The 26,566-nt window shown below is 44.2% G+C and overlaps 1 protein-coding gene across 2 annotated transcripts in view; it reads left to right on the top strand.

Annotated features, from left to right (window-relative positions):
* Nucleotides 1-26,566, top strand: part of Pigk (phosphatidylinositol glycan anchor biosynthesis class K) — a 92,509-nt gene that overhangs the window by 50,075 nt on the left and 15,868 nt on the right. Inside the window, exon 10 of one of the 2 annotated variants that reach the window (XM_027395177.2) lies at nt 13,954-14,038. The exons of the other annotated variant lie outside the window; for it this stretch is intronic. Coding sequence (XP_027250978.1) covers nt 13,954-14,038 — 85 coding nt within the window. The remainder of the gene's footprint in view (nt 1-13,953; nt 14,039-26,566) is intronic. 2 annotated transcript variants of the gene reach the window in all.

The following is a 26,566-nucleotide window of genomic DNA, read 5'->3' as shown; positions in this document are numbered from 1 at the left end:
ATAATCTTCTTTGGAGACTTTGGGTCACTGTCAGGATCTGGCAGTCTGTCTGACATTATAAACTTTAAAGATAACAATTTAAATGCCATATTCTGAAGATCTCTGAAGCATTAGAGGTCTGTTTGTCTGTTTTAGTTACTTGCCTTAAGCACACAAGAAGCATACTGGTGGCTAGGTAAGGTCTTATTTCTGTAATTAATTTTCAGTCTGACTGTAACTGGTTTTAACTTAGTAAAATATTTGAAACTTAGCACAGCTGAAGTTAAAACTGTATAGAGCTACCTTATATTCCTTAAACAGTAGCTACATGTACATATTTGGAGCCTGTCCTGGAATTCGATCTGCCGGACCAGGCAGTCCTTGAACTCACAAAGATCCATCCACCTCTGACTCCCGAGTGGTGGGATTAAAGATGTGTGCCACCAACACCCTGAGCTTAAAGGTGTGTGCTACCAACACCCTAAACTTAATTTCTGAAAACATAAACTGTAACATCTTATAATAGATTAGCAGCTTTTATAAAACAAGAACTTTACATTGTCAGGCTTTGCTTAAAAATAATTCTAAATTGAAGCTCTTTAAGTACAAGCATTAATAAAAACAAACATTTAAAAAAACTGGTTTCAAAAAGAAATTTAAATTCCCTTAAGGTCTTTCTGTAATATATAGAAGCATTAACATTTTAAATCTTAAATGAAGAACTTGTTTCTAAGATGGTACCTCTAATTTCCATGCGGTCACCTTTAGTCAAGTTGGCGGTTTAAGTATCCTTTTTTTTCAACTTCAGTAAAATGGCGACCAGTCAGCCATGTGACCAGTTTGCCATGTGGCTGGCTACCAGGAAACAGAACATTTTAAAACAAGTATACATAAATTACTTGAGAAATAAACAGGACTTTTTAAAACAGAATTAGCTTAATATGGTTAAAATTTTAACTTATATTACCATTTTTAAAATTTACTATTTGTAGACATGAGAAACCATAACAGTTTACAGTTTACATTTTTCTCTGACTTGTAACAACCTTTTCTCTGACCTTCAACAATTTTCCTCTGACCTTCTACGACTTGCTTTAACCCTCTATAACTTCCATAACTTCCTATAGACATTCTTAGACAAATTTCTTTTTTCATTTCCCTCTTTATTATTTAAGTCTCCTACATTTTTTTTTATTTCTCAGTCAACATAAAAATTTTATCAAAGTCCCTTTGACAGTTCTTAATAACTTTAAGGCCGTGTTTTTTTTTTTTTTTTTTTTAAGTCCGGATCAGGCCAGATAAGTTCATACACTCGAGCTCCATGTGCTCAAGGCAGAGAGACCTGGGGTGAGGGTGCTGCTGGTAACCCCAGACCCTCGGCCAATGCAGGGGTGGGAAAAAGACCCCCATGGCCCCTCTGCATACCATGTGTGTGGAGCACAGAAAGACGGGCAGCCAGGCAGATGGCGGCCTTGCAGCCATGTTCCCTCAGAGCAGGCCTCAAGCCAGGACCCATGGCAGGACGGCACTGGGGCAGAAACAGCCCCACTTGGCATGCCTCATAGACCCGCTGGTGGGGATAGAAAGGGGGTGGCATGGTGGATCCTGAATTGAAAACCAATGATGATAACACAGAATAGACAGGAAAGAACAGACGCCAACCCAATCCACTGGTGCCGTGTATAAGGCAATGGCGCCGGGAAGACGGGCGGCAGAACCCGGCGGCTAAATCACCGCTAACTGAGGAGGATCCAAGTCCTTGGCCTCCGTCCGTACCTCCTGGGTGTCCTCAGCGCAGCAGTCTGTCCTCTGGGCATCTGCCGATCACAGTTGAGGTGGCGCCCACGTGCTCAGAGCATCAAGAAAAGACCCCTGACCCATGCATGCAATGTGCGTGGGCAGTAGGGACAGAAAGAGATGCTTAACAAACACACAACACAAATATGAAACGTGGACAGACATTAGACAGCACAAACCTCGGCAAAGAAATGGTGCTCCAAACCAAAATTACAAACAACCCTTGGACTTTCGTCCAGGGCGGAACCAAGGGTTCCAGAAACACGTTTATTTCTGGGCTCGCATGTCTGTTACCCTATGGTTCAATTCAAGCAACCCTCGGACTTTCGTCCAGGGCAGGACTTCAGGGTCTCGAAGTCCGAATTACAAATTACAAATTACAAATTCTGCGCAGGCTCAGATCAAATTCAAGTCATGGCACCAACCAACAAAACAAAACAGCAAGAGACATAACAAGCAAACATATAACATTGAACATATAAGTTGCAAGCTCGAATCATCTTACCTCCAAGATCGAATCCACTCAGGTGAAGGGTGGTCGCAAATCGCGGACGAGCCCCCAAATGTTAGACCCCCGAAACTCAAGAATCCGGGGTCCCAGGCCACGTTCTCTGTCACCCCAATCACCAGGCAGATTCGAGAGCTTGATGCAAACTGCACGAGGCTTTATTGTAATTTAACAAGCTAACGCCATGTTAGCTCGGGTCTTTCACCCATCTGCCATGGCGGACGGCTAGCAAAAGATGGCTCCTAGGGGCTCCCGAGAGATCTTATAGGATAGCGTAAGGGGAGTGTCTAGGGGTACGCACAGGCTCAGGATTGGTGTGCCTCCAGGCTTGGAGGGCTTGCCCTGTGTTGATTGGTCAACTGGTTGTTATGGCCCATAGGCCCTCCCAGGGTGGTTGCTATGCTCTCTATGTCTTTGCTGTGCGCTTGTCCATAAAGCACACCCAGGGTCATAAAGCATAGCGCCACCAGGTAACTTCTGATTGGTTCCTTGTCACGAGGCAGGCATCTGACTTTCTAGTGACTAACTTCTGATGGGTTCCTTGTCATGAGACAGGCATCTGACCTCTAAGTGACCTAGGCAGGTTTATGGCAAGGACATGTTCGGCCGTTATGGCTGCCGAAAGAGGAGCAGGTCCCTTCAGTGGTACCCAGCTTTGCTCTTTCTTTCTCATCAGGATTGCTTTGGTTATTCTGGGGCTTTTGGTTTCCATATAAATTTTAGGAGTGATTTACCCATTCCAAATGGATACTGTAGTTCACAGTTTACAATCCCACTAACAATGTAGACATTTTTCTTTTTCTTTTTTTTTTTTTTGTTGTTGCTTGAATTCCTGATAATGGCATTCTCACTGTTGTGAGATACAATCTTAGAGTGGTTTAGGTCTGCATTTCCCTGATGGTTAAGGATATTGAACAACTTTAAAAGTGTTTCCTGGCCATTTGTGACTACTTGAACATGTTTAAAAAAATACAGTTAAGGGATAGAAATTTTTCTATACCTTAAAAATATATGCATATTATTTAATTAATTTACAATAAACAAATTAATTTGCTTTCTCTGGCTGTCTTAATCGGGGGTTGTACCAAGCGTTGGGTTTGGGGTTTGCTTATGGAGTTTCTTCCTATGCCCTTGGGTTTCTCTAGATAATGTGTTTCGAATTATTTATTGATTTTATATTTAGTATCTGGCATAGCACAACATCTCTGCTTTCCTGTTCTTCCAGTTTTTTTCAGTTCTTAGAAGAATGCTTTGGCTTTCAGTGCCCAATAAGCTATGCCACAAGAATAATCTGCTTTCAGCATGGCATTATGGGAACAAGTGCACTCTGCTGAGCCAGAACTGACCTTGTGTATGGCACTGTGCATAATTCTAGAGCTGTTTTAGGAGTCCTTGGGTAGCATAGTAAGGAGGAGGAGTTTTGAGGAAAGAGAAAAGCAGGACACAAAGGACGGGGATTGTAAACTGACTTGCTGGCTTCCCACGTGCCTGCTCTTTTCTTTGCAGAGAGTTTGGGCAGTACTGCAGCCGATTTCATCACAGACTGTAGCATTGCTGTGTTGGATTCAAAACCCTGTCACAGCAAACAGATGCTGCTTGTCTTGTCTCTGAACACATTGTTGTTTAGACAGTGCCATAAATAAGAACCACACAGCTTTTTTGTGCAGGCACTGCTCCTTCATGAAACCATGTCAGTAGATCTTAGGAAGGGTCTTGGAAAAAAAAAAATGGAAAGGATAACCTTTGGAGGAGCTGAGTGTATGAGAGTGTAGTCAGGTTTTTCTTTAGGCCACCAGCTCATAAATAACAACACGGAGACTTATTATTAATTATGGAAGCTTGGGCTTAGCTTAGGCTTGTTTTCAGCCAGCTCTTCTAACTTAAACGAACCCATTTCTATTATGTGTGTCCTGCCACACACTGCCCATTCTGCTTCCTCTGTGTCTCCTGGCGTCTCTCGCTGGCCTAGCTTCCTCCTCCTCTCCCTTTCTCTCCCCAGAAACCCCACCAATGCCTCTTGCCTAGTTGTTGTCTGTTCAGCCTTTTATTGTTCCAATCACAGGAACACATTTTCACAGTGTGCAAATGTCCCATAACCTAAGAGTTCTCAAAATGTTAAAGAAAAGGAATGTCTTTAAGAAGAAGAACTTAAATGCTTTGTAAGAGGAAAAGTAGGTCTTTTGGGGGTTGCAGCTGTGTGTAAGTTGACGTGAGCACCTGTGGTTATCTGAGTTAGGAACGTTGATTAGGGTTTGGGTACTGCATTTAGCACTCTTAGGAAGGAGGTGATTCTGTGGAGCAGAAAGCATGACGAGGAGGAGGGTGGAGACTCTGTGCCGTTGAAGGGTTAGATGTGGAGGAGAGGAAGAAGGCAATGGAAGGCGAGGAGAGGATCTGTGCATGCAAGGGAGCATTTAAAAATAGCACTGTGTCCCACCCCTGGGACATTCAATACTTTACTAAAGAAACTGCAGTTCACCGTAGCTACAGAAGAGGGCACTCAAACTCCAGATAAATTGCCATTACTAATCTCGGGAAAGCCAATATAATTAATCCTCAACAAAAGGAATCTAGAAAATGTACAAAGTTAATGTAAGAATAAAATAGAAAATTAAGATCAGCCCTTATTAAATTATATATAACATATAATTTATATTTATACACACACATACACACTCTTCAGTGAATGAAAACAAAAGTAGAAAGAAGGGTTGCAGAGGTGCCTTAGTCACTAAAGTGCTTGCCGTGCAAGCCTAAGGACCTGAGTTCAACCCCTAGGACCCTCCTAAAGAAGCTGGGGCAGTGCTTCTAATTCCAGCACCCGTGAGACAGACACAGGTAGACCTCCGGGGTTCACTGGCCAGTCAGCCTGAGTCACCAGTAAAACCCAAGTCAGCGAGATGCTGTCTCCAAAAACAAACTGGGCAGTCCTGAGGAATGACACTTGAGGTCTCCACACATGTGCACACATATCACATATATGGTATATGCTCGTACACATACATGAACACATGAGCATACACACAGATAGGGAAAGAGATAGACAGACAGACAGACAGACAGAAGAACAGACACACACACACACACACACACACACACACACACAGAGAGAGAGAGAGAGAGAGAGAGAGAGAGAGAGAGAGAGAGAGAGAACGCTGAAGAAGTCCAGACAGCAGCAGTCCTGGACTATGAAGAACATATTAAACGAGTGTTTGTGTTTTGGAAGAACACCCTGGGCCAGTCAGTTAAAAAGTCTTGACTGAAAGAGATAAACAGCAGGAATGTCTGAAATAGAACCCGACTGAATTCTGGGAAGAAATTGACAAAAAAGACAAAATCACCTCAGAAGTGAAAACTAAATTACAAGGTACCCAAGGGAAGGTATATATTACCAAAAATTCAGTGAGAGGGTTAAAGAATAGAAATACAAGAGTCAAGAAAATAACACTGAAATGTGAGGGAGGAAAAAGACCAGAGAGAAAGTGTGGAGAAGGTCCATTATATTTAGTTTAATACTTAACCTAGAAAGCCAAATGGAAAATATAAACAGAAATAACATTAAAAACTATAATGGAAAACTTACTCGTTGGAGCTGAAACAGTATTTCTGAATGGAAAGGTCCTGTCTCTTGTGTACCTGAGAGACTTGGTCTAGACCACCCACCCTCAAAGTACATCCTGGGGGCTTCACCTCAATCTAAAGAGGAAGGGAAAGGACCCGTGGGCCTCCGACTGAGAGGGAAGGATACTGAAATCGTCAAAGTTAAAGTGAAGATTGTCTAACTAGAAAGCACCCAGCAGGGCGCCAGAAAGCAGTGTGTATGTGTGGAAGAAAGCAAGTATTTCTGGAAAATTCAACAGCGGTTGTTTTAGCTCTGAGACACCAGTGAACTGAGGAAAAGGTCCCATCATATGGTACCTGAGAGTCGGTGTGAGTCTTTGAAAGGACGCTGGCATTGCGAAGGGAATACTCAAATAGATAACTGACAGGCAAGTGTTGGGCTATTCAGACGGGAGCTGTCACGATGCTTCAGCCTGCAAATAGTTCAACAAGAGCAATTTAAAAAGTAGGAAATTGCTGCACTACTGTGGAAAGTGTCTCTCCCCCCATCAGCCTTTAACAGCTGTAAGTCTGGGGGTGGGTCCCCCAGCCCTGCTTTCCCTGGTGGGGTGTTGGCAGACACAGCCTTGTGACACTGTGCAGTAGCCACTGCTGTGTACGCGTGAGACCGGGAAGTCAGCTTCCCAGACTGTCACCCCACCTCCGCTGACTGCTCCATTCTTTTTGCGTCATCTCCCAGTGTCCCCACACTTGGGGGGGGGGTGCTTAGATGTCCCACCCAGGCTGTCACTGCCGACCACTGGAAAAACAAGCTTCTCTGACCAAATCTGTGGTGTGAACATGGCTCCATCGAAGGGAATGTGATGCCCATCTAGCAAGAGCTGTAGCTTCCACGCTGGGGCCTGCCACCTTCTCGGCCACAGGCTTTGGCCAATGTCTAGCTCCAGAAGTGGGTTCTAAGCCCGAGCCAGGCTTGCCACCGTTGCAGCAGCACTCTCACAGTGCCTGGCCAGTCCCCGGGACACTGACGGGGGAGCTGCACGGCACCATCTGACAATATCAGGCTAGCCCGCACGGGGCAGTCTGCTGTCTATGCCTCATGTCTAGGGGTAGTCTGACCCACTAGTTGCCACGGGCAGCCAGGAGCAGTGACCTGTGTAGTTTGGGGTCCTCGGGAGTTTCTGTGTTCACAAGTCCTGAGAAGTACCCCAATGCTGGCCCTGGGTTTTGTTTAATAAGCCGTGCCAGCTTATTTACCCCACAGGGCTCCTCCATTCAAGATAGTTTTTAATAATTTATCATTTAATTTATCATTATCATTTAATCATTTATAGTTTCCCATGGTCATTTGGGTTGGCGTGTCCTCCTGTCTTCTGTGCCTCTTATCTGCTGCCTGCTGTCACTGAATAAGCCTTCACGCTGCCACTGTCCTGCTTCCCCTTCAGTGTCATAGGCTCTACTGTCCCCCGACCCTTTCTCCTGGACCCCTTTTACCTTTGTGCACTCCAAACACACTCTCTGTGAATATATATATTCATATATATATATATATACATATATATACACACACACACACACACACATCCTATGTATGAGAGAGGGTGATAGAATAGAATATTTTTCCAGTTTCATCCATTTTCCCAAAAGCCCCATAGTTTCATTTTAATGGAGGAATTAAGTTCCATTGTGTGTGTGTGTGTGTGTGTCCATTGTCCTTATCCATACTTCAGTGGATGGTGTCCAGGCTGCCTGCCTTTCTTTGCTACTGTGTGCAGAACAACAGTGACCATGGCTGTACTGTCTCTGTAGTCAGACGTAGAGTCCTCTGGGTGTGTGCCCAGGAGAGGTGTAGGTGGGTCACATGGAAGTGTGCGGTTTTGTTTTTGAGAAACCTCTACATTGATTTCCCTGGTAGCTATAGGAGGACACCATCCCAGCATCTGTTGTCTTGATGTTAGCCACTTGCTGGTGCAGATGGGATCTCAGAGTGATTTTGACTAGTGTTTCTCCGAAGGCCAAGGACACAGAGCACTTCACACAATATTTATGGGCCATCTATGCTTCTCTTGAGAACTCTGTTCCATTCTTTAGCCTGTTTTAGGTTTTTGTATATTTTGGATTTTAATCCTCTGTTAGATGTGTAGTTGGCAAAGGTTCTCTGCTGTTATGTAGGCTGCGTTTTCACGAAGCTGTTCATGAGAGTCCATTTGTCATGAGCTGGCCTTGTTTAGTCAACCGGAGTCCACTCAGGAAGCCCTGGCCTATGCCCACATCTGTCTTCCCTGCGTCTTCCTTTAGCCATTTCAGTTTCTTCCCACACACCACCCTCCACAAGACTTCTAGAGATGACCTGCCTACTCTCCTCTCACCAACACCAGAATCTGAGGATTCCTGTGGACTAAGTCAACTAAATATCTTTAATCCAGGTGCCCCTTAGTCTTGGACAGACATTTGCATTGGCCTTCGCATCAGCCTCCTCCTTGGGAAGACTCTGTAATCCTCATCATTGTAGTTCTTGAGTCTTCAGGCTAATAAGCTTATCCCATGTGTTTTCCAGGAAAAGTCAAAGTGTAGGGTTTTAAAACCTAATTTTGATAAATTGATGTAGAATTTACTGGAAATGGGGTAAAAGAATGTTTCATTGTAGTTAAGTCTTACTGTCTAAAATTCAGTGTTTATTTATAAGATGATCAATAATTTACACACACACACACACACACACACACACACACACACACACATACATATATATGGAAATCAGCGCTCTGTCAGATGTGGGGTTGGTGAATATCTTTTCCCATTCTGTGGGCTGCCGTTTTGTCTTACTGTCTCCTTTGCCTTATAGAAGCTTCTCAGTTTCAGGAGGTCCCATTTATTAATTGTTGATCTCTGTGTCTGTGCTACTGGTGTAATGTTCAGGAAGCAGTCTCCTGTACCAATTAATTCAAGGGTATTTCCCACTTGGCCTTCTAAGAGGTTCACTGTGGCTGGATTTATGTTGAGGTCTTTGATCCATTTGGACTTAAGTTTGGTGCATGGTGATAGACATGGATCTATCTGCAGTCTTCTACATCCCAACATCCAGTTATGCCAGCACCATTTGTTGAAAATGCTTTCTTTATCCCATTGTATAGCTTTGGCTTCTTTGTCAAAAATCAGGTGTTTGTAGGTATGTGGGTTAATATCAGGGTTTTCAACTCTATTCCATTGGTCTACCTGTCTATTTTTGTGCCAATACCAAGCTGTTTTCAGGTCTGTAGCTCTGTAATAGAGCTTGAAGTCAGGGATGTTGATGCCTCCAGAAGTTCCTTTATTGTACAGGGTTGTTTTGGCTATCCTGGGTCTTTTGTTTTTCCATATAAAGTTGAGAATTGTTCTTTCAAGGTCAGTGAAGAATTGAGCTGGGATTTTGATGGGGATGGCATTGAATCTGTAGATTGCTTTTGGCAAGATTGCCATGTTTACTATGTTGATCCTGCCTCTCCAAGAACATGGGAGATCCTTCCATTTTCTGATATCTTCTTTAATTTCTTTAGAGACTCAAAATTCTTACAGTACAGGTCTTTTACTTTTTTGGTTAGTGTTACCCCAAGATATTTTGTGTTGTTTGTGGCAATTGTAAACAGTGATGTTTCTCTTATTTCTTTCTCCATGAATGTATCATCTGTATATAGTAGGGCTACAGATTTTTTTGAGTTAATCTTGTATCCTGCCACTTTCCTGAAGATGTTTATCAGCTGTAGGAGTTCCCTGGTAGAGTTTTTTTTGGTCACTTATGTAGACTATCATATCATCTGCAAATAGTGGAAGTTTGACTTCTTCCTTTCTGATTTGTATCTCCTTGGTCTCCTTTTGTTGTCTTATTGCTCTAGCTAGTGTCCTGACCTGCAGGACATCAACCTGGGGCAAGAGAGTCAGGGATAGGGAATGGGGACAAGAGATGCAGAAAGAATGACCACAAGACAGGATTCTGATCAAGTGGCAAACTTTACTTTTCTCAGGCTAGCTTATATAGTCAGGATATGGGTAGGGGCAAAATGGGTTGTTTTTGCATCAGGTGTTAGTGTAGGCAGGATATTAGGAAGCTACAAAGAGGATGTTTGGTAGGGTAAAGAGTTCATGAGTAAGAGGGCCAGGAAGGGGTTGCCTAGGTGACTGAGCCTGTGGATGGAGGACTGGGTCAAGTTGTTTCTTTTCTTGAGCTGAGGTTCTAAGGAGCTGTTATGTAAAGGTTAACTATGTGGCCTGCCAAGCATGGCCTAGGATCTCAAGCCCTGAGATTTGGCTCCCAACAAGCTAGAACTTCAAGGACAATATTGAAGAGGTATGGAGACAGTGGACAGCCTTGTCTTGGCCCCGATTTTAGAGGAATTGAGTTGAGTTTCTTTCCATTTAATTTGATGTTGGCTGTTGGCTTGCTGTATATTGCTTTTATTATGTTAAGGTATGTTCCTGTTATCCCCGATTTCTCCAAGACTTTTATCATGAAGGGGTGTTGGATTTTGTCAAAGGCTTTTTTGGCATCTAGTGAAATGATCATGTGTTTTTTTTTTTTCCCCTCAGTCTGTTTATTTGGTGGATTACATTGATGGATTTTCATATGTTGAACCATCCTTGCATCCCTGGGATGAAGCCTACTTGATCATGGTGGATGATTTCTCTGATATGTTCTTGGATTCGATTTGCCAGTATTTTATTGAGTATTTTTGCATCAATGTCCTTGAGGGATATTGGTCTGTAGTTCTTTCTTAGTTGTGTCTTTGTGTGGCTTGGGTATCAAGGTTATTGAAGCCTCATAAAAGGAGTTTGGCAATGTCCCTTCTGCTTCTATTGTGTGGAATACTTTGAGGAGAATTGGTATTAGGTGTTCCTTGAATTTCTGGTAGAATTCTGCACTGAAGCCATCTGGCCCTGAGCTTTTTTTGGTTGGGAGACTTTTGATGACTTCTACTATTTCATTAGGGGCTATCAGTCTATTCAAGTTGCCTATCTGTTCTTGATTTAATTTTGGTAAGTGAAATCTATTCAGAAAATTGTTCATTTCCTTTAGGTTTTTGAATTTTGAGGAATATAGGTTTTCAAAGTATGACCTGATGATTCTCTGGATTTCCTCTGTGTCTGTTGTTATGTCCCCCTTTTCATTTCTGATTTTATTAATTTGCATGTTCATTCTCTGCTCTTTGGTAAGTTTGGATAAAGGTTTGTCTATCTTGTTGATTTTCTTGTAGAACCAACTCTTCGTTATATTGATTCTTTGCATTGTTCTCGTAGTTTCCACTTTATTGATTTCAGCCCTCAATTTGATTATTTCCTGGCGTCTGCTCCTCCAGGGTGTATTGGCTCCTTTGTTTTCTAGAGCTTTCAATTGTGCTGTTAATTCTCTAGTGTGATCATTCTCCTGTTTCTTCATATAGGCATTCAGTGCTATGAACTTTCCTCTTAGCACTGCTTTCAAAGTGTCCCATAAGTTTGGGTTGTAACCGTATTCTCATTGAATTCTAGGAAATCTTTAATTTCTTCCTCTACCCGGGAATTGTGCAATAGGACGTTATTTAATTTCCATGAGTTTGTAGGTTTTCTGCAATTCGTGTTGTTATTGAATTCTAACTTTAAAACATTGTGGTCTGATAAGATACAGGGAGTTATTTCAATTTTTTTGTACTTGTTGAGGTTTGCTATGTTGCCAATTATGTTGTCGATTTTAGAGAAGGTTCCATGTGGCGCTGAGAAGAAGATAAATTGTTTTGTATTTGGATGGAATGTTCTATAGATATCTGTTAAGTCCAATTGCGCCATAACTTCTATTAGTTCCTTTGTTTCTTTGTTAAGTTTCTGTCTGGTGTTCCTGTCCAGTGGTGAGAGTGGGGCGTTGAAGTCTCCCACTATAAGTGTGTGGGGTTTTATGTGTGATTTGAGTTTTAGTAATATTTCTTTTACAAACGTGGATTCCCATTGTATTTGGGGCATAAATGTTCAGAATTGAGACTTCATCCTGATGGATTTCTCCTGTGATGAGTAGGAAGTGACCTCCTTCATCTCTTTTGATTGATTTTAGTTTAAAGTCCAATTTGTTGGATATTTGAATTGCTACCCCTGCTTGTTTCTTGAGTCCATTTGATTGGAAAATCTTTTTCCAACCTTTAATTCTTAGGTACCATCTGTCTTTGAAGTCGAGGTGAGTTTCTTGTATGCAGCAGAAGGAAGGATTCTGTCTTCCTATCCATTCTGCTAATCTGTGTCTTTTTATAGGGGAGTTAAGACCATTAATATTGAGGGATACTAATGACCATTGGTTGTTCATTCTTGTTTGTTTTGGATTTGGTGGTGGTGGTGAAATTATGGGTGGGATTTCATCCCTTTTTGGCTGTTGGTAAAGTGGGGTTATCTATTGCCTATATTTTTCTGGTTGTAGTTAGCTTCCTTGGGTTGCAGTTTTCCTTCCAGACTTTCTATAGGGCTGGATTGATGGATATGTATTGTTTGAATCTAGTTTTTTCATGGAATATCTTGTTTTCTCCATCTATATTGATTGAAAGCTTTGCTGGGTATAGTAGCTGGGCTGGCATCTGTGGTCTCTTAGTGTAGGTAGAATATCTATCTATCCAGGACCTTCTGGCTTTCAGAGTTTCCATGGAAAAGGCAGGTGTAATTCTGATAGGTTTGCCTTTATACCTGACCTTTTTCCTTTGCTGCTTTTAATATTTTCTCTTTATTCTGTATGTTTGGTGTTTTGATTATTATGTTGTGAGGAGACTTTTTTTTGGTGCAGTCTATTTGGTGTTCTGTAAGCTTCTTGTACTTTCATCAACATGTCTTTCTTTAGGTTGGGAAAGTTTTCTGGGAGTTTGTTGAATATGTTTTCTGTGCCTTTGAGTTGGATTTCTTCACCTTCTATGCGTATTATTCTTAGGTTTGGTCTTTTCACAGTATCCCATATTTCCTGGATATTTTTGTGTTAGGGATTTGTTGGAGTTAAGATTTTCTTTGGTTGATGAATCTATTTCCACTAGTGTATCTTCAACTCCTGAGATTCTTTCTTCCATCTCTTGTATTCTGTTGGTTATGTTTGCATCTGTAGTTCCTGATCATTTACCCAGCTTTTTTATTTCCAGCATTCCCTCAGATTGTGCTTTCTTTATTGTCTCTATTTCAGTTTTTAAGTCTTGAACTGTTTCCTTGAAAGATTTGTTGATATCTTGTGTTCTTTGGTTTGTTTTTTCTTCCATTTCTTTAAGGAATTTTCTCATGTCCTCTTTGAGGCCCTCTACATTTTCATGAAGATGTTTTTAAGGTCATTCTTTTCTGCTTCATCTGCATTGTGATGTTAAGGTCGTGCTGGTGTAGGTCCCTCGTCTCTGATGGTGCATGACACAGTTTTTATCTTTAAAGGAGTGAAAACAGTGTAGCTGGGTGGTTTTAAACAAATGGTTAATTCAGAAAGAGGAGCAGGCTTGGAGGCTGGTCCAGACAGACAGGAGTAATCACAGGTAGAAACCAAGCTCTGAGGAGCTGGGCCGCTGGAATGTTCCTCAGAGAAGGCTGAGAAAAGGGGTCAGTGGGTGATGAGAAACCAGCCCTGTGAATGGGGTGTTAGAGGTTAACCCTCGAGTGAAAGAGGGGGGACCAGGACAGGAAAGGGCCTTTGCTGATCTCATCACACAATTATGTGTAGTCTGAACACTCCTGGTCACATCATTTAAATCAGGGTCATTGTATTGGGTAGTTTTCCCAAACTTATTAATAAATACTATCTCCAGAAGTTGCATTAGGTCTGTGGTAAGCACACTGCAGAGTTACCTATGTACTTCGGGTGTGTGGTAAGCAAACTGCAGAGTTACCTATGTATTTGGGGTCTGTGGTAAGCACACTGCAGAGTTACCTATGTGCTTGGGGTCTGTGGTAAGCACACTGCAGAGTTACATATGTATTTGGGGTCTGTGGTAAGCATGCTGAGGACTTAACTGTGTATTTGGGGTCTGTGGTAAGCATGCTGAGGACTTACCTATGTATTTGGGGTCTGTGGTAAGCAGCTGAGGAGTTACCTATGTATTTGGTTATCTGCTGTTCTCCTGATGCTTGCCTGAGTGTGTCTTCTGATGTCTTTCCAGCAACGAGGAACACGAGATGGTGGAGGAGCCCATAGACCCTCTCAAGTACGCCGAGCAGCTCCCGGTGGCTCAGATAATACACCAGGTTTGCTTCCCTTTGATTCTTTGGAAGAAAAAAGATTTTTAATCTCAGAAGGTGGTGGCTTTTGTTAGGTTTTCAGAGTCAGCGTGTTCTGGGTAAAAGGCCTTGTGGGCCCATGCTTCCTCCTTGGCCTTTACCTTACGGTGAGCGTTCCCATTTGAAACCCAGTATCGAAGGTGACCTGGAGTGAGGTGCTAGAGCTCTTTATAAACTCGGGTCATCTGAATCCCCTCTCACACATTGCTAAACGTCAGAACACTTCATTATGAACCACCGTGTATGGCATTGTTCGCAATGAGGAAGCTTAAAAGGAATCTTTAGTGTCATTTTTGGAGGAGCTAAGGACAGGAAAATGTCTTCCCTGCTCTTGTCAGCCTTCGCATCATCACATTTAATTCTAAATGTCATGTGGGCAGTTTGTTCATTTCCAGTGATAACGACTCTGTCATCCCTCCATGTACTGATCATCTGAGAAAAGGCAGTATTGTTAGCACGAAGCTTAGACTTTGTACTGTGACAATATAGACTGCTGGGCCAGAATCCAATCGCTTTAAACAGCTTGTTGACTAGCCTACAGGCCTAGAAGCTTCTTCAGCTTCTTAGAGATTGGTGGAAACACTAAGCAGCCTCATGCATCAGGACTACTCACAGTTGCTATGGATGCTATACTAGGAGTTTTCCAGTATTTTTCTTTTCAATCAGAAGAATTTTGGTTTAGTGTCTGTGGGTTGTTAGTAGTGTCAGTTTGAGTTTATTAAAAGAAAGAGGCTTTTAATTGAAAATTTTCACTATCGGATTAAAACTCAGCTTTAAAATTCTGCATGAATCTTAAAAGTGTTTAGAAATCTGCCCCTCTGAGGTCCTCATCTGTGTGTGGTAATCAAGTCCTGTTCGTATGTCAGGGATTCCCCAGGTTGACAGAGCTTAAATGACCTAACAGTCTGCAGATGTCACATTTAAAATTCTGTCTTCATGCCTGACTCTCAGCAGAAATGAATTAGCCAGCAGAGCAGGCAGCAAGTCAATATGTTCGTAACAGAGAGAATGCACGCTGAAACAGTGTGCCCTGCTCAGAATAGGTAAATAGGATCTGCCCAGAGCTGGTCACCCAGAAGAGAACCTGACCGCAGAAGCAGGAATTAACCTTTCAGGCTGCCCACTTGAAATGTCAGAATGCTTTTATACTGTGAAGGAACCAGTAAACTGCCTGTTTTCTCTAACCACTATAGTGTAGCTAAACACTGAATTCAACGTAAAACATTGCACCCTGGTGAAAATTTTAGGCTGTCATTTTTTTTTCTAGTATAAGAGAGATGGTATTGATTTAAGAATAAATTATAAGTAGTATAATTAAAAATTTGAATGATCTATCATAAAAAAATCTCAGCTTTTTTTTTTTTATGGTTTTTCGAGACAGGGTTTCTCTGTGTAGCTTTGGAGCCTATCCTGGCACTGGCTCTGTAGACCAGGCTGGTCTTGAACTCACAGAGATCTGCCTGCCTCTGCCTCCCGAGTGCTGGGATTAAAGGTGTGCGCCACCAACACCCCGCAAAAATCTCAGCTTTTAAGAAATTTTGTATGATAGGAGTTCACTTTTCTTAAAAATTAAGGTGTAGGCAGGACAGGCCACATTAACGGCAGATGTCTTATCCACTCCTCTGTCTTCTTCCTGTTGGGACAGCTCTGAAACAGGCGGCCACCATCACACTCCCCAGGCAGGTTCACTTAGTAAGGGATTATGTACTATAGGCAGACTTTTGTTTCCTGCCCACCAGTTCCCAAATGACCAACCCAGAGACTTAGTATTAATTATAATTCTTATTCAATAGCTCAGGTTTATTACTAACTGGTGCTTAGAACGTAAATTAACCCTTTCTATTAATCTACGCTCTGCCAAAAGGCTCATGGCCTTTCCCTCTCCAGTGTGTCTCGCTTACTGTCTTGTCTGTCTGATGACCCTGGTGCCGCCCTTCTCCATCCCAGCACGCCCTGCCTGGCTGACCCACCTCACCTTATCCTCTTCAGCTATTGAACCAGTCACAGCGACATATATTCATACAGTGTAAAGGAATATTCCACAATGTGTCTGACAGTTTTAAAAAGGATTTTATAATTTTTAATTATGTGTATGACCCTGTGTGTCTATGTGTGAGCGTGCGCACATGGGTGTAGGTCAGAAGAAGGTGTCAGATCCCTTGGAGCTCTTGGAGATCCAGAAGGGGGCACAAATACAGGGATTGTGATGGCCCCTGTGGACAGAACACACATGGCTGGGATTGGTCAGTTAACCTGGTGACCTGGGTGATGTCATGAACTGGAGCTCACATGCAGCAGAGAGCCCTCACATTTGTTCTGCAAAGGCGACTTGCCTGACTAGAACGGCAGTAACTGGGGAGGCTGGCATGTTGCAGGTCTAGAGCCGATGATCTTGGGCTGTGTTTGGCTCCCGCACTCTCCACTCATTGCCCGTCTGTGTCTGTGGGAACCCTGTGGGGTGTAATAGCCTAGCAGGCCCCCGCATCCAGCAACCGTGGAGCCATAAATGAGGAATATTTTGCATGACATAAGGAGCCACCAGCTTACAAGACAAACGCTTCTAAGAGACTCTTCATGAGTTGCTGGCCCTGTGACTCAGTATAGTGGGTTTTCTGAGTGGGCCCCGCACCTTCGCATCCCAGCAGAGGTGAAGGAGGGGGGTTTCTTGCCGTCTCTGTGCAGGTGGGCAGAGAATAAAAGATGAAAGAGTGCACTCTATATATTCAGTGAGAGTAGTTAGTGCCCATCGAAGGCCAGGCGGGAATCCTGATGGGAGGAGGGCTGGGGAGCTGGTGCTGTGCGTAAGAGTTCTTACTTCACAGGCATGAGGACAGAGTTCAGATCCCACCTCAGCACTGTGGGCGAGAGAGAAGCAGAGACCTCAGGGGTTTGCTGGGCACCAGCTAAGCTGCTGGGAGACACGCAAATCAAGTCACATGTACCCATGAACACACAGACCCCCTCCAACAAAGTCAGATGTACCCATGGACACACACACCTCCCCCCACACAAATAAAGTAACATGTACCCTTGGTCACACAGACCCCCCCCCACACGCGCGCACACACACACAAATCAGATCACACTTTTGAACTCAGTTTGACAGTTCTGAGAAGGTTAAACAGAGTTATCACATGACCTAGTAATTCCAACATAGGCATAGGCCCAAGAGACTTAGAGACAAGGATGGGTACAAGGACAGACTTTCACTGCAGCCACCTTTGAATGAATTGCTGGCGAGCTGGTCAGCAGAGTGCAGCACATGCGAACAGCGGAGTCCCACTGAGCAATGAAAAGGACCGAGGTGCGATTGCCGCGGCATGGATCCACCTCACGTGAGAACATACACCATGGAAGAGGTCAGACATGAACTGTCCAGCACTGCCACGCCTGTAGGTTAGGGTGGCCAGATCTGGGAGCACGGAGGGAGGGCATGGTACTCCCTGCCAAGGACACAGTTTCCCTTTTAGAGTAATTGAAATGTTCTAAATGTATGTGAGTATTCCATAGCTCTGTAAATCAATGGATTTAAAAAGGTGAATGCTGTGGTGTGTCAGTGTTTTTAATAAAGACATTTGCCAAGTTAAAACCACCTATTCCCAACCAAGATGCTAGGAAACAAGGCATGTGATCCTCTGCTGCCTGTATTAAAGGCCACAGGGTAGCTTCCTAAGTGACGTGTAATAGACAGTGGTTCTGCCATGAGACCCTGTGCAGTGATGTGCCCCATACTCACTGTGGCCACGGCACACTGGGAACACACACTGCAACATTCACTGTGGCCACAGCACACTGGGAACACACACTGCAACACTCACTGTGGCCACGGCACACTGGGAGCACACACTGCAACACTCACTGTGGCCACAGCACACTGGGAACACACACTGCAACACTCACTAGAGGCACCTCACACTGGGAGCACACACTGCAACACTCACTGTGACCACAGCACACTGGGAACACACACTGCAACACACATAGCTGTCGTGTGACACAGGACTTTCAGATCCAGAAAATAGTAGAACAAATGGGGTTTTCTTTGCCTTTCCCTTTTTTAAATAATTGCATTTTATTTTTTATCAACTGAATGTTCTTTTCTTTCTTCCCGTTTCTGCTTGACAGCAGAAAATTTAATCCAGATCCTTGCAGAAAAAGTCACTCGAGCAAGCCCAGAAACTTCTCCATCTCATTTCTGCTCTCTCTGGGATGACGGGTCGCAGTGCAGGAATGAGGTCTCAGGGCACATGAGAGTCAGGGTCTGCCCTGCTGAAATGTACTGTTAGAGTGTGGCTTTGCCTGGTAGCCACTGATGCAGTATGCACAGCACATCTGGGAATACTTGTCATTTCTCAGTCTGTGACTGTGTAGCTGGTGAAATTGGTGAGCAGTGCGGGTACCCGGAGTGTCATGGTGGACTGAAGAAGAGTCTCCAGGGTGCTGCGCCTCTGCGTGCTTGTTGGGGTTGTCTCGACTGGCACTCTGGCTGGGATCCCAGGCTCTCTTAGCAGAGAGGTGGAAGTGAGTAGGAGCCCTGACTGTAGATACCATGTGACCAGTGCCTGCAGCTGCCCGGCTGTGACTGGTCCACACTCATGCTTGGTGCCGGGATTCTGAGCCAGAACGAACTCTTCCTTCCTGAAGTTGCTGTTAAGTGTTCCTCACTGCAGCTCTGCAGCAGAGATGGAGAAGGACCCCCTTGGCTGCTGCCGGCTGGGTAGGGCCACCCTCTGTCTCAGGCTTACTCATTCTTCCTTCCTAAATGTTGTCAAGTGAGTACTGTTCTGTGAGTACTTTTGTTGAAGAACTAAACAGCATGTCTAAAGCATAGCAACACTGCGTGCATGTGGTGCCTACTGGTTATTGCATCCAGACGTCTTTTCCGCTGCCTCGGGACTGCAGGGACCTAAGGGGTCTCTCAGGGCCACCAAGGGCCTTCCTGTCAAACTTGCTTGTGGTACTTTCGTAACCAACAGTGGTAGTATTTATCATCGTTTGTGAGTGGACTTGCAGACTGTATCATGCATATGCTAACATATTACAATAAGTCTTTACTCCAAAGCCACCCGAGCCCCGCTGCCATGTGGTAGCTTTCTGCCAGGCCGCCCAAGTTCCACCCGCCACCATGTTATGGCCCCAAATAATACACAGAGATTTATGTTAGTTTCAAATGCTGCTTGGCCAAAGACTAGGATTTCTCATCTGCTAGCTCAGTCTTAATTATAATAAATCTGTATATTTTATAAGACTTACCTTATTGGACACCAGCGACAAGTGTCCTGTCTTCCCGGGCTCACATGGTGACTCTGCCCTTTCTCCCACCTTTCCCAGAATCCTCCTTGACTCCTAGTCCCACCTAACTTGCTGCCTCATTGGCCAAAGAGTTACTTTATATATCATCCAATAAGACAAACACACACACAGAAGCACTTAGCCCATCACTAACGGTTTGGCAGCACTTTGGGAAATAGGAATTGGAGTTGCTCTGTAAAACACGGGCCCTCTAGGGATTTGTTAAGCTCACAGTGCCTGGACATGATGGAGAATGAGCAGGGTAGTGCGTACAGAGAAAGGGCTCTGTGGCTCTGTGTACCCCGCCAATGTTCTCTGTTTAAAGACTATCGCTTGTTCCATGCATAAGGAGAGAAGCACAGTCCATTGCTGGGACATTAGAGAGAGAAATGGGTGGTTTCTTTTTGTGTATAAGTAAACTTCATAGTTACCCTACGGGTGCTGGGTTAAAAGTCAAACCACCTTTTAAAAGATAGTGTGGATTTTGAATTAAGAGTTAAAATTTATGAATATAATGTTTTATTGAATGTTAATGCTATTTTCTTTGTAAATGCAATCACTCACAAATGAACTAGATAACATTTGTGGCAGTTAATAGGTTTGTTTCACTTTAATTTGTGAGCATAAAAAGTTGATTAGCACCATGTAGAGCTTATTAATTACAAAATAATGACAATTAGTGATTTGAAAATTAGTCAGACATAGAAGTCTTCCAAAAGAGAGCTATCTTTGTAATTAGAAATACCTAATGTTCTCAAATGCAACTTTAAAAAAAACTTCCTTTGGAGTAAAATACTTCAGAAATATTTCTGTGCTGAGAGAATGTGTGAGCCTACTGTGAGGAGAGCCTTGCTTTAGTTTCATCCATTGAAGGACCAATTTTAATAATTCCTCACACATCCTAAGGTATCTGGGCCAGTGTCTTGGAGATCCAGAAGGGGGCACAAATACAGGGATTGTGACGGCCCCTGTGGACAGAACACACATGGCTGGGATTGGTCAGTTAACCTGGTGACCTGGGTGATGTCATGAACTGGAGATCACATGCAGCAGAGAGCCCTCACATTTGTTCTGCAAAGGCGACTTGCCTGACTAGAACGGCAGTAACTGGGGAGGCTGGCATGTTGCAGGTCTAGAGCCGATGATCTTGGGCTGTGTTTGGCTCCCGCACTCTCCACTCATTGCCCGTCTGTGTCTGTGGGAACCCTGTGGGGTGTAATAGCCTAGCAGGCCCCCGCATCCAGCAACCCCAGAGCCAGGAGTGCAATGGGACAGCATCACAGCCTACGTCAGAAGGCACCCACCTCACCGCTGGCGGGAACCCCAGGGAATGACTGTCACAGTAGAACATGATGGTTGGGGTGACCCAGGACTTGGTCAGCCATATTTGGCTCTATAATAAACTGTCTTCCAGCAAGGGTCTGAGGTCTGTGGATGATGATAAGTTATCTCATGACCTTGACAATACTAAGGGACCTCTGCTTTAATCATAGGGCCTCCTACAAGCCTATATTTTGGTAAGAGTAGTGCATGTTCGTCCTCCTCAGACTAGGGTCTCCCCGGCATACCCAGTTCAGACAGTGTCCTGGGCGTCTGTGTCACTCTTTGGGGACTCAGACAGTGTCCTGGGCGTCTGTGTCACTCTTTGGGGACTCAGACAGTGTCCTGGGCTTCTGTGTCACTCTTTGGGGACTCAGACAGTGTCCTGGGCGTCTGTGTCACTCTTTGGGGACTCAGACAGTGTCCTGGGTGTCTGTGTCACTCTTTGGGGACTCAGACAGTGTCCTGGCTGTTTGTGTCACTCTTTGGGAACAAAACTTAACACTGGCTGTTGGTAGCACTGCTTACTCTGGGCATTCCCCAACCCCGTGTTGCTTCCTGCATGGAGGGCAGCACCACGAAGATCCAGTACTGCTGTGGAGAATTCCTTGCAGTGTGTCCTATAGAATCTTTCTACTCATAACCCAGGTTCTCAGTCTTGTCATTCTAAAGGAGGCGTCAGAGAGGTGGCTCAGTAGGCAAAAGAGCTTGTCATTGAAGCCTGGTGGTCTATTGACCCCCAAACCCATGGTGAAACGAAAGAGGTGCCTTCCAGAAGTCATTCTCTGACTGCTGCTGCTGTGTGTGTGTGTGTGTGTGAGTGTGTGAGTGTGAGTGTGTGTGTGTGAGTGTTGTGTGTGTGTGTGAGTGTTTGTGTGTATGTGAGTGGTGTGTGTGTGTGTGTGTGGTGTGTGTGTGTGAGTGTGTGAGTGTGAGTGTTGTGTGTGTGTGTGTGAGTGTTTGTGTGTGTGTATGTGAGTGGTTGGTGTGTGTGTGTGTGAGTGTTTGTGTGTGTGTGTGTGAGTGTGTGTGTGAGTGTTGTGTGTGTGTGTGAGTGGTGTGTGTGTGTGAGTGGTGTGTGTGTGTGTGAGTGTGTGTGTGTGTGTGTGAGTGTGTGTGTGAGTGTGTGTGTGTGAGTGTTGTGTGTGTGTGTGTGTGTGTGTGTGTGAGTGTTGTGTGTGTGTGTGAGTGGTGTGTGTGTGTGAGTGGTGTGTGTGTGTGTGAGTGTGTGTGTGTGTATGAGTGTGTGTGTGAGTGTGTGTGTGTGTGTGACTGTACGCGTGTAGACACACACAAATAATACAAATTTAGATGTGTAGTTCAGTCTCTTCCTTGTCTGGATGACACAGTACAGTGAAGGCTGCAGTTCTGGCTCCTGCTGTTATATGACATAGATGAGGGCAGATCTTCAGACCTCCTGTGTCTGTTTATTTTATTCTATTGCGGCTATTGTGGCATTTTAGTGTTTTCTTCTATTCCAGCGAAGCTTACCACACTGTAACTAAACTCTGCTAAAGGTTGACTAAGATAGCTCGGGTTGCAGGCGTCTCACACCTTCTTTTTAAAGTGTGTCTATTGGATTATTGACATCTGGAAACTCATCAAGGGAACCAAATCCATCTCACTCATGCTGTCTGGGATGGGCTTGGGTGGCTGTGAATCTTTCACACTTGTCCTAGCTGTGCACTTAGCAGCTAAGTGGAGTGGAAAGCGATACACTGGTCATTTCTGTCCAGTGAAATGACTGCCGTGACTACTGTGTACTCTTCATCAACACCCACTGGACTTCTAGGGGAATGCCAGCTAGTCCCAGCTTCTATGTCAGAGCCCAGCACTCACATGTGACAGTGTCGCTTTCCAAGGAATAAATAAACCTAACAGTTTTGGGAATAGTAATCCAGGTTTCAGTAATGGTGTCTTATCAATGTGACACAGTTTTGAAATTATTTTAGTTTATCGACAATTTTGTCAGCACATCTCTTTGATGTTAACACAAATTAAAATTATTACAAATTAAAGTTATTACAAATTAAAACTTGAGCCATGCAGTAGTGGTGCACACCTTTAATCCCAGCACTCAGGAGGCAGAGGCGGACGGATCTCTGTGAGTTTGAGGCCAGCCTGGTCTACAGAGTGAGTTCCAGGACAGCCAGGACTACACAGAGAAACCCTGTCTGGAAAAGCCAAAAACAAATAAATAAACAAACAAAATTTGGAGCCTAATGTACTTAAAAGTTTTGTAGAACAAAAGGCACTCGTGTTTTTACTAAATTTGTAAAACTCTTTCCTCTTCTCTTCCTTCCTTTCCTTCCTGTTCCCCTTCCGTATATCCACTCACAGCTGGCTGTTAGTCCCCACACTGGACACTGGAAGGTCTCCTTCTCACCTCCTACCCTGCTTCCTTTGTGCAGTAAATGATCACCGTCCTCACCATCTCCTCTTCCTGGTTCTCCCCCTCCTCCTCCTCCCCCTTCTTTCCCTCCTCCCCCTCCTCCTCTCCCTCCTCCCCTCCTCCTCCCCCTCTTCTTCCTCCTCCTCCCCCTCCTCCTCCTTCCTTCTCCTCCTGGTTCTCCTCCCCTTCTCTCCTCCCCCTCCTCCCTTCCTCCTCCTCCCCCTGCTCTTCCTCCTCTTCCTCCCCCTCTCCTCCCTCTCCTCCCTCTCCTCCTCCCCCTCCTCTCCCTCCTCCTCCTGGTTTTCCTCCTCCCCTCCCCCTCTTCTTCCTCCTCCCCCTCCCCCTCCCCTCCTCCTCCCCCCCCCTCCCCTCCCCTCCCCTCCTCTCCCTCTCCCTCCTCCTCCCCTCCTCTCCTCTCCTTCCTCCTCCTCCCCATACTCCTCCTCCTCCCCCTCCCCCTCTCCCCTCCTCCCCCCTCCCTCTCCCTCCTCCTCCTCCCCATTCTCCTCCCTCCTCCTCTCCCTCTCCTCCTCCTCCCATACTCCTCCCCTCCTCCTCCCCCCCTCCTCCTCCTCCTCCCCCTTCTCCTCCCCCCCCTCTCTTCCTCCTCCTCCCCCTCCTCCTCCTCCTCCTGTTTCTCCCCTCCTGCTGTTCCTCTTCCATCTCCTCCTTGTCATCTTCACCATGGGAAAATAAAAAGTGCCATTACAGAAGTTTCCTTTACATATAAATTAGCTGAGGCTCAGAGTCACTTAGTGATCTGCTTGAGGTCTTGTAAATGACAAAGTCAGAGTTTGGGTCTGGGCCATGTGACTCCAGGGACAATATTCTTGACCAACTATGCACTGATCTCTCCTGACCAACATTTAAAATTGTTTTCAAAGAAGTTTTTTCCTTAGATCATTTGACACTTGTGAATCATAGGCAGTTGTAATTCCTGTAATTCTGGTTAGCTGAAAGCATAGTTTTGAAGAACTAATCTCCACAGAACTCTGTGTGCTCTGCAGCAGATGAGGATTCATTTATCCGAAAGCTTGACTAAACAGTCACTCTAGAAGAGTGCCGAAGAATTGGTCTCATTGCCTTCTCCACCTTAATTGCACAGGACTCCGGGGAGCTGGAGACAAATAGCATCTGAAGGGTTGTGTGGAAACAATCACAGGGAAGGTGCCAAAGACTTGGTAAGGGATGGCTGGGAAGAGCCTTGCTCACTTGGGACTTTGCTTGCAGATGACCCGTGGGCGTTTAGGTCACCTGACTGCCCTGTTGCAGGTGGCAGTTCCTTTCTGATAATTGAGTGATTGTTGGGATTTCACACTTTTGTGAGCTATCCAGTCAGCCCACCCAGTGCTTGTATCGTGTTTTCCAAAGACCACGTCTCCTTCCGTGAAACCGACCATAAAGAGAATGTTTGAAGTTGTGAAGAGTGCCTGTACTGATGGTCTATCCCCACAACCGTGGGCATTCTCATGGCGAGGGAGGTGTCCAAGTTGAGAAACAATGAATGTCAAAGATCTCGGGTCATTAACTAGCCTGAGTGGACCCGTGATATTTGAAAATTAGCAGCACACATCTAAAACATTAAGTAACAAAAATTAGCCAGAGAAATACACTTTTCTTCCACAGATCCCTTAAGAGTTTGTCACATGTAGAAAGCAAGTATCCCCACTGAGTGTTAGGCATCTGACCCTGCGCACGGCTTTGAATATTGCTGGGCCATAATTACTTCTCCTTTATAGCACGCTCCATCATTTTAGTCACGGACCAAAGGCTTTCTCAACAGCTTTTTCTGCTGCTTCTCAGAGAATATGTATAATTTTAAAATGCTTTTAGATACAGTAAAGACTTATTAAAATGTTCTATAATTTAATTTTATTTATTAATAGAAACCAAGGTGCAATCATGCTGGTAGTTATAAATTGGCTTTTGATCTTTTACAGTCAGTTATAACTTTATAAATATGCCAAGTAGAAGGAAAATTTTCCTTTTCTTTGCCTCATTTTACCAAAGTGCATCACCTAGTAGAGAAACCCAGTGCTGTTACTGTGGAGGAGTGTTCTTGGCTTGTGAGCAGTGTTTACTTTCTGTGTTGAAGTGAGTGACACTGACAGGGAGAGGACCATTATCTCTGCCTCCAGCTAACACAGAGACAGTGATCTCTGGCTACCTCACTAGTTGAAGAATGTCTAAAAGAAAAATCCAGTAAAGAAAATGGACCTAAACCACAGGTTCCTACCTTGTGCTTCTCAGGGGGAAGGTTTTAATCTGCAGTCTAATTAGGCAATGGTTACCAAAGGGGGAAAAAAAAACAAAAAACAAAAAAAAACAACCAATGCATTGATGCTCTTAGCAGTTGCTTTCATTGTTAACATGCCCATCTAAGGGGACTTGACCCCACCAAATTCACCAAAAGTTGTCCCTGAAGAATTGGAAGAGAACAAGCTACCAGTACTGCCCTCTTGTGTGTGAGCAGAACCCAAGTCCTTAGATGCAGTAAAACACAGTTCCCCATAGCTTCCTGCCCTGTGCTTGGCAGTGTTGCTAGCTTGCCACATATGAAGTAAGTCGCTGGGGCATTTCTCTGTCACCTAACTGGCCTGAGATGGAATAAGCATTCTTCCTAATAAAAACTGAGGTTCTCATTTATGGTAAAAGCAGCTGCTCTGTCTTGTTTTGTGTGAAGAGGGCCAGTGTCTTTTGTTACAGATATTTGACAGTTAGGTTTCACTTGTGTTTCATTGTACCAATCACATTTGGGGCAAATATGTCGCTATTTTTCAGTCACCTCTGATCAGCATTTCTGGTAATTTTTAGAGATGCCTCGTTTTTCTTTGAGGATCATTTTACTTTACATTCTGACTCTTTATCTGACCCGCTTTTTTAGTCTTCCTGTTTTGTGTGTGCTCCTTTTTATGCTTGCCAGTGCTTGAAATTTCCTAAGACATAACGATGCCCATATTGTTAATTTCATGTAACTGGTGAGCTTCTGGCATAAGATGTGCCAATAGACACCTTAATCTCATGAAGTACATTCATCCACTTTTAGGTAGTTATTCAGCCTATAACATTGCTAGAGATATGTGATAATTATAAATGGCTGGATTAGGTGCTAATTAGTTTCCCCCCTTCTGCTAAATAGCACTATGTAATACAATTAAAAATGAGAAAGCTTGTGGTAGAGCTTATTTGAGCTGTTATATCTTAGAACTTTCAAACTGTGAAGTTTACTTCTTTCCTGGCCGTGTTGGCTGATAGAGTAAAGTAATTGTGACCTGCCGTGAATCTTATCCTACACGTTCAGCCACCCTGAAATAGGGAGGGCTGTGTGGGAGCCCTTGTTGTTGCAGATAGGAAGGGCTGTGTGGGAGCCCTTGTTGTTGCAGATTGTTCCCCACAGAGACGATGTTCCATGGGAGGCATCATTGTGAATATGGGTACAGGAATTATAATATTTGTTTTTATTGTAAAGATATGCTAAACGCTTTCATAAT

Source organism: Cricetulus griseus (assembly GCF_003668045.3).
Source record: "Cricetulus griseus strain 17A/GY chromosome 1 unlocalized genomic scaffold, alternate assembly CriGri-PICRH-1.0 chr1_0, whole genome shotgun sequence".
In the NCBI taxonomy this organism is placed as follows: Eukaryota; Metazoa; Chordata; class Mammalia; order Rodentia; family Cricetidae; genus Cricetulus; species Cricetulus griseus.
Note: the sequence above shows the minus strand (reverse complement) of the source record. Positions and strands in the feature narration are given on the sequence as shown.